The 8,692-nt window shown below is 45.2% G+C and overlaps 2 protein-coding genes across 2 annotated transcripts; both read right to left on the bottom strand.

Annotated features, from left to right (window-relative positions):
• Window positions 1-2,303: 2,303 nt before the first annotated feature.
• On the bottom strand, window positions 2,304-3,035 carry LOC124657671. The gene has a single exon (XM_047196185.1). It carries the CDS (start codon window positions 3,033-3,035, stop codon window positions 2,304-2,306), a length of 732 nt encoding a protein of 243 aa, XP_047052141.1.
• Window positions 3,036-5,774: 2,739 nt separating this feature from the next.
• Window positions 5,775-8,490, bottom strand: LOC124652913. The gene is made up of 2 exons (XM_047191959.1): window positions 8,238-8,490; window positions 5,775-6,057 (listed from the first exon to the last, which is right to left on the bottom strand). Exons 1-2 carry the CDS (start codon window positions 8,412-8,414, stop codon window positions 5,983-5,985), a joined length of 252 nt encoding a protein of 83 aa, XP_047047915.1. The 5' UTR covers window positions 8,415-8,490; the 3' UTR covers window positions 5,775-5,982.
• Window positions 8,491-8,692: the final 202 nt, after the last annotated feature.

Here is an 8,692-nt window from a genome sequence, read left to right as displayed (position 1 = left end):
GGTTGGGGGATGTTATTCTATCACCGGAACCAGGATGAATTTAGGTGGAATTTACATGTAGATGGCTCTTTCTCGGTGAAATCATTATACAATGCCATAATCCATTCTGATTTACCAGCTGATAATAATAAGAAAATTTGGAAGATGAAGATACCGCTAAAAATCAAAAATTTTGGATGGTACCTTCGTCGAGGAGTCATCCTCACCAAAGATAATCTTGTTAAGCGGAATTGGCAAGGAAGCTCTAGATGTGTTTTTTGTCATCATGATGAAACTATTAAACACCTATTCTTCCAGTGCCGGCTTGCGAGATCTATTTGGTCTCGTCATCCAAGTAGCGTCTACCTTGTATCCTCCCACTAGTGTGGCCAATGTCTTTGGTAATTGGCTTCATGGTATAGATTCAAGGTTCAAGTTGCTTCTTAGGGTGGGGGCGCTAGCAGTAATCTGGGCGCTTTGGCTGAGTAGAAATGACAAGATTTTTAACGACATTAACTCCTCTTTGTTGCAGGTTATCTACAGATGTACGGGGATTCTTCGTTCGTGGTTGCCTCTTCAGCGTATGGAGAACCGAGACCTATTTACGGAGGTCTGTACACGTTTGGAGGCTACGGCGAGGGATACTTTTTCCCTACATGGGTGGCAGCATAGTCTACGGATTGAAGCCCCACCCCCATCATAGGCGTTTTACATTTTATCGTTCCGATATGTATTTCGCCTAATTTCTAGTTTTACATCTTTTTATTCTAGACTTGACTATCATAAACGGCTGTGTGCATCCTGGTTATGCAGAGGCTGGATGTAATTGCTTCCCAAAAGTAATAAAGCATCCTTTATCAAAAAAAAAAAAAAAAAAAAAAGGTAGGTGAAGAGAATAATTCGTGCATTAAGTATTTTTGGGATGGAGAAGACTATGTCTTCTGCTCAAGTTGAGAAGTGCAATTTTCATTTCGTTAAAAGGCAACCAATGGGAATGAGTTAAGGATTTGACAATCTACGATCGAGATGTCCATGTGAGTGGAATTATTCCTATTTCAGTTCTAACAACCGGGGTGACTGACCACCATCTCATGATCTGAAAGTAGCTAGGTACGTTGGAGTCAGTAAATTAACATGGAAATGTTGGCTCTAGTTGTATACTAACATTGGACATATATCATTTGGTTTGTGGTAAAATGTTATTTCGTCAGTGCGTTTGGATATGGAACGGTGTTAGTAATATTTTGATTTTGTCCCCTTCACTAGAGATGGCTGGCCAGAAGGTGCCTCCATGTGACGGCGCCTAGGGCACGAATCATGTGATTTCAAAGCCTAGGTTCGCGATAGGAGGCGTGTGCGGCTGGAGCAATCTATGGTGTTGATGGCACTTGGTGCGGGAGAACCGCAACCCTCTGGGGTCTGCGGATCGAAAGCCAGGGCAGCAGCTCCAAATGATGGTGGGGGAACATACCTAACAGTTGGTGGCGATCTAGGTGGCTACGGGCTCGGCGAGGAGCATCTGATGGTGAAAACAACGTCAACTTAGCTCATGGCGTATGATGACAACATCTTTGCGTCGTTGGCTTGTCAAAGGCATTGTTGCAGTAGCTCTCCCCCTGCGGATTTCTCCAAGTGAAATCCTAGATCAACTAGGTCTTATGGATCCGATGGTGGTGGCGCCTGACGCCCTACTACCTCCCGTGGACATCATTTTTTTTTTGAGTTGGTGCTAGCTGGAGGGGTCCTGCGTGGTTTCTTCCTTGATGATAGACGCACGCATGACGGTGATGCTGTCTAGCGCTGATACAAGTTTAGTGTGTTGATCTCTTTTGAAGATGGGTTGACGGAAGATAGCCGCAATAACTTCTCAAGTTGCGCATACGATATGCGCTGAAAGGCCCGTTGGACGGGTGCTCCAATTTTAGATGATGCATGTGTCTAGATGTTAGGTCATGACATATGTCCGTGATCATGAAGCTGTCAAGTTTATAGATGTAGCAACCCTTGTCGCCAAGACAAGGAGGTGGTTTCGAGTTGATTAATACACTATCGTGTTCGTAAAGCTTTGTTGAATAATATAAAAAAAATTATGTACAACATTTTTATAAAGAGGCTTGGATTTAAGCTTCTTTCGAAAAATAGGATAGTGGAGACAATGTTTACCCCTAGCCCGCAACACGGAATCATAGGAAAAACTCAGCGGGCCCTAAATGACCTTATGAGACGAAATCATACTTACGAGATGCCGGAGCAAACTCATTGGCATACAGTTCAACTAATTTACAACAAAATCAAAGAGAAGATGACGCAAAGTGCGACGAGAACTAGCGGAACACACGCTTGATGATCTTGTTGACTGTTGGAAGCGTGCAATAAGAAGATAGATTAGAACCCGGAGGGGCTGGAGAAGCTGCGTAGTGAGGAGGACCAGCTGGAACATACTGAACGTAGCCGGGTGGCTGGTAATAGCTCGGCGGTGTACTCCATGCGTGCTGCAGAGTCGGCGTCGGGGGTGGCTGCTGGTAGTAGCTCGGTGGTGTACTCCATGCGTGCTGCAGCGTAGGCGTCGGTGGCGAGGCAACATGGGCGGTGGAGGCGCCTCCACCTTGCGCTTGATAGTAGGAGCTGTGGTGGTCAACATGTGCACCAGTTTGAGCTGCTGGGACTTTGCCATCCCCAGCTGCTGCTCCGATGTTCATGCGAGCTTGGTTGATGAGGCTGAGGTCCATGATGCAGTTGTTTATCCGCTTGTCAACGCTGTCCAGGTCGCCGGCCTTCCTGCTGCTGTACTTACCGGAGAACGTACCGGCGGATTTGCAGGACTGGATGAGCGTCAGCGCCTCGCCGACGGCGTCCTTGAGCCTCTCCAGCACGCGCGCCGTCGCGGCGTCGTTCGCCGCCGCGTGGGCGAAGCTGGGCAGGACTTCGCCCAGGTTCTTCACGCGCTCCGCCAGCTCCAGGCACTTCTCCTTGTTCTGGCTCGCCGTCGACGCCGCGCTCCTGATCAGCTGCACCGCCGTCAGGATCGCGGTCACCAGGCTCAGTGGATCCACCATCGTCCCAACTCCCGAGGAGCAAGCTAGCACAACTTTAGGTTAGAAAGAACTCAAGGACTATGCAATTGTACGTCAAGGTAGGCGCTGACGAACTGAAATCGCCAAGGATTAAAAGAAAGAAAGAACAAGACATGCATCAAAGCCACCATCAAAGAGAAAGACAGAGAGAGATACTAAGAAGTTCTACCTTCTAGGCCGTACGTTCTCTACGGCGGTGGATGTGGGCGGTCGCCGCCGATGGGTAGCAATCAGCACGCTGCACACAACTCACTGAAATCCATATAAGACTTGGGACGAGACAAGTTAAGGGGAGAAGAAGAACGTGCTGGGCTGCCTGTGACTACTTCTTGCTTGAATCGGCGAGGACCTCCGAGACAGTTCACAGGCAGGGGATACCTATAATTAACCGAGAGTGCAACAAGTCGGTCGTCTCTTTGTGGTCAAACCTACTGTGTAGTTGCCGTGACTATGACAAGGCGCGCGCGAACTTTAAACAATACATGTGCCAGAGCAAGTCAACTGCCAAGGGCAGCCCACAAATCACGTCCCAGAATCCAGACCTTACAATTTCAGGTGTTCTTTTCACCCCCAAAAAATTACATCAGGTCTTGCCTTGCCATGACGATGACAAAATATCAGTCTTCTTCATCCCCAAAAGGACTTTAATTTACCCCAGTATTCTCTTCACCTACCTTTAAGCTTATAAATTCATTGTGTATCTAACAATACTATATACTTTTAATCGGTGTCTTCAAAAACTCAAAAAAAAAAAATTGGTGTCTTCATCGAAATTGACTAGGTTATACATTGCGTACGGATAACATGAATTTTACTATCGTCTTAGCTATTATGTATGAACTGGCCAACAATTTATTTTTTGGGTTCACCCAACTTGATATGACCCAGGTGCCACAGAGCATATGTTACTATGCTAACTACGGACTAATTACATAATTTATTTAAGCCTCACATAATCCACGTACTTGGATTTTATAACTGATTTATCTAAGCCAAAAAAATCTATATACTCCTTCTGATCCATATTACTTGCCACTAAAATGGATATATCTATAATTAAAATGTGTCTAGATATATCTATATTACTGTAAAGTAATATGAATCGGAGGGAGTACTTTTTTCTGTTGGAAAAAGTTATGTACTTTTGATGAACAACTGACACTTTTAACTAGTGCAATAGTGCTAGCCCCTTCCACGCTATGGGTGTGATTGGTAGGCTAGCCCTTTTCGGAAAATGAGTTCTAGTTCGACGAATTTAACAAGGCAGCAGCCATGCGCGAGGCGGTAGAGGAGGAAGATCAATGGTGCGAGAGCCTAGAGCCGATGGAACCAGACTAGGCAGCACTGCTCGTCGCGTACCAAATGATGCAGGGGCAGAGAAACGCCGCCTAAGCCCTCGAGAAGGCCAACAAGGCCCTTACTAGAGTGTGTCATCGACATCTCCTGGGACGCCGTCGGAGGAGGCTGGTTGGCTCCTCATGGCCACCAAAGTGGCATAGGATCATCAACCTCAACGCTTAGAGCCTCGACGAGGCCGCCACTCGCGAGGCTCGGCGAGTCACCCAAAACGAGGAGTTAGGCCTGAGGCGTGCGACACTGTAGGCTCAACGCCGCATTGTAGCGCTGCGATTGTCCGTGGCTATATTGCATTCATGGATGTGTCAAGCCAGGATTCATGCAGACTGGGTCGAGAGGCAGGTGTAGAATGACTACGAGATTGGCTAGTCCCGCGCCCCCAACTGACAGTGAGTAGTCTACTCTAGTATACGTTTTAGTTTAAATTAAATTTTGTCAAATTTCATTCAACTTTATAATATATGACAAAATTTGAGTGGCGTTTTGGCTCATAGGAGCAAATGCTCCTATTATACAAAATAATTAAAAAACAATTTTAAAAATGTCAAAAAATTCTGACATAAATTTTTTGTTGTACATCGTGACATTCTATGTTAGTGCACAAGTTTTCATGGAGAAACAACATTCTATGTGGCGTGTACAAAAAAGACAAAAAAATGTCCTGTACGTAGTAGTGTTATAGCATCAAAATTTGTCTTTTTTACTGGAGCCACAAAATTTTATAGTTTTTTTTGAAAACTTGTGTACGAACATAAAATGTGTAGATGTACATGAAAATTTTTAGTTTAGAATTTTTTGACACTTCGAAATGTTGATTCACACAATGGGAGCAAATGCTCCTATGAGCCAAAGTGAATATCCCAAAATTTGAATATTTTTTAATTTATATTGAATTTCGGGTTTTTGTAACGTGCGTTGGGGGATGCAGTGTAGCTAGTTTGAGACCTCTTCTGATTTGTATGTTCTATTCTAGTTCATGTGTCTTTTTAGAAAGGTAGTAGATCGGTTGACTGCCTTCATGACATAATAATATTGTACAGGCACTTAACCTTTTCCTTTGAAGATGGATACATTTCTCACAATTGACGTGCTCAAGTACAGGCAGAGATGATACAAGAAAGCACTAAAATTGGGATTATACAACTAAAACACCAGCAAGGACGAGACCAAAACGGCACCACAATTAGAACGCGTACCAGACACCTCACAAGAGGATCAAACATATTTTCAATACTTGTCGTCGTTCAGAGATCGCGGTGACCATATATTTCAAATGAATCGAAGGCATAAGTTCAGGAATGCAAGAAACCATTAAAATTTAACAACAGGATCAACCCATAGTGGCTTCCGCATTAGACCCTAAAGTAAATCCAGAGCTTATGCATCACGAGTTTATTTGAACTGCAAACAGGCACTCCTTGTATGTGATAATAAAAGTCGAAAGAGTTACATAGCACATCTAGCATACAAGCCCAAGGATGTACTTCCAGCGTTCACTGCTGAGCACATATTCGATTATGACAAAAGAAGGTAAAAAATAACCAGGGCTACTCCATGCAAGTCGGTGCGGCCTTCAGTACTCCTTTTTGCCAAAGTTTTTGCACCAAAGCTGAGATGGGATTGGGCGGACTGGGTGATGCGGGCGTTGCTGCATAGAAGTATTAAACCCATTAGCACTTGCTTACCCAACAAAGAAGTAGATCATGTTACTATAATGGCAGTTGTGGCATCAGCATGGCCTCATATGAAGGTTGATATAGGTGAAAACCATTCGACGAAAAAGAAAAAAGGGGAACCTACTAAGAACCATTTTGCTATAACATTTGAATTCAAGGTGTGGCAGTGAACTCTGTTTCAGAACATCATATATATTTCATTAGTGTACCATGGCAGCCAGCTTTCCAATAACACACCTATCAGTCAATGTAAAGAGGTTGAAACTTGAAAGCATCACCGCAATACTTGGACGTAATAATTTCAACGAAGATGAGTTTAACAAACAGGTCTGTAACAAATTCCAACACGGATTGTTAGGACTAGTCACAACTACGTAGGAAGCCAGATTAATGCTATGTCTACTCTGCAATCAGCACTAGACCGTATCCTGCGCATCATCCACAAACTATTCGGAAACAGCAGATGGCACACGTGAAGTCTGTAAAAGACCTGATTTATTCTAAAGGTAAACATATCTATTACATGGTATCGCTTGAAGGATTAATACTCGCACTAGAGAGGAGAAAAGCATGAGACGAGCCGCCTACCAGTTGTCTTATCATCGGGTTTCGATGCGGATTTGAGAACTCTTCAAGCCCAAGTCAAAACCTATCTCTGATAAAGCATTCAATCTTTCATCTTTATAAAGCATTCAATCTTTTATTCTAAAGGTAAACATATATGGCTATACATATCCATTACATGGTATCGCTTAAAGGATTAGTACTCGCACTAGAGAGAAGAAGCATGAGACGAGCCGCCTACCAGTTGTCCTATCATCAGGTTTCGATACATTAGGGATTTGAGAGCTCTTCGAGCCCAAGTCAAAACCCTATCTCCGATAAAGCATTCAATCTTTCATCTTTATATTCATCATCTGCTAGTTTCGAGTCCGTCTTTGACTTTCTCCTTCCGACACTTTTTAGTCAGAGTAATGCATCAATAGGAGATTCAAAAGACGAAAACGCTGCTCTGTTTCTGTTCAACCTAGTGCGGTAGTGCCACTACTATGAAATGCTATATGAAGTTATGCATGCCATCAAGTTGATCTATATCAGTCATGGTTCAAAAAAGCAGAACTAAGAGCGCGCTTAAGCGCTGAGCGACGGCAAAACGATTCGCTTAGGCCCTAAGCAGCTACTCAAGCGTTGGTAAGGCCCAATAGCGCAATTAGGGCGTATGAGCCTCGTGCTAATGGTCTCTTTCCTGCTACAGAGTTGGCCCAGTAAAACCCGTTATCAAACCCTAGTCTGCTAACCCAATCTGAGCCATCTCTCATTTCTAATATGAGCCATCCATCTACTATGCCCATCTCTTTCTCTCAATTCTTCACTTTCACGCACACATGCACATCAACAATGACGGCGCTACTGGTGTAGCCCCCTTCCCTGCCTCTGCCACCTCTGCTTCCCTGGAACAAGCGCCACTCTCCTCTACTTCCCTGTTCCTAGATGTCCACAATTCCTTCATTGTTTTCTGTCTGTACAGAACACTTCAGCTTTAAGCTCGCTTAATCTTCAATTCATCTGAGTGGTGCCTCACCGCTCGCTTGCCGCTTAGCGCTTTTCTGAACCTTGATATCAGTGACATCGATGAATTCGGCCGACCTCTCAATTGTCTAGCATGTGAGAAAGACACGTCTTAATCAGCACACACACTGGTTATCACACACTGTACTGTATATCAAGTTCCGCTATAAGGTTCCATCCAGCGCATCACCGAAAGCACATGTTCAGTTGTGAGAATTTGTACGCAGTTGAATACTACCAACTAAATAAGCGTCGCTGCCACATAGAGCAGAGTAGCAGTAGCGTAGTAAACACCATCATATCCTACCATCCAGGAAATGCATGTCGAATCACGCAGTCAGTCCCCTACCTAGGATCAATAGAAGCACTCAAACCATCGATTTATGCAGCCCAAAACGGAGCAGAATCCCCTGCTAGACATCACTTGCACATTTCTACCTGTCCCTGCTACCCAAATGCAGAGCCGAATTCCCCACAGGGGCAGATCTCGTCTCCCGATTAGATTATGGCCAGGTCAGAACCATCGGGGGGGATGACTAGGGTTTGGTGGGGTTCGGGCAGCGGGGGGTAGGCGGGGAGGTACCTCTAGCTCGGCGGATTTCATGGCGATGGGGATGCAGACGAGGAAGACGCCGAGCATGGCGATGGCGGTGTTGCGGCGCCAGTGGACGGGCCGGCAGTTGGGCCCGCCCGTCATGCTCCACACCTTCTGCCGGAAGTCGCCCCCTCCAGCGCCGTGGCCGCCATGGTCGCCGCCCATCTTCGCCGCCGGTGCGAATGCTCGTCGGGATTCGGTTCGGCCAGATCCGGGTCGCGGGTGCGGGTCTCAGCCTGACCTTGCTGCTCTCGAGTGGGTGTGGGTGGACGGCGTTTTTGCATCATAAACCCTGTTAACTAAGCTAATTACTCTTTCAGAAAAAAAATACTGAGCTAATTACTGTCTCTACGTTTGCGGAAATGGTGTGCTTGAACTTTTTAATCTTCGATGAATTCGTGGAGAAACATGATGAAACTGAGTGATTCGACCAGCACGACTCT

The sequence above is a fragment of the Lolium rigidum genome, chromosome 5 (genome assembly GCF_022539505.1).
Source record: "Lolium rigidum isolate FL_2022 chromosome 5, APGP_CSIRO_Lrig_0.1, whole genome shotgun sequence".
Taxonomy (NCBI): Eukaryota; Viridiplantae; Streptophyta; class Magnoliopsida; order Poales; family Poaceae; genus Lolium; species Lolium rigidum.
Note: the sequence above shows the minus strand (reverse complement) of the source record. Positions and strands in the feature narration are given on the sequence as shown.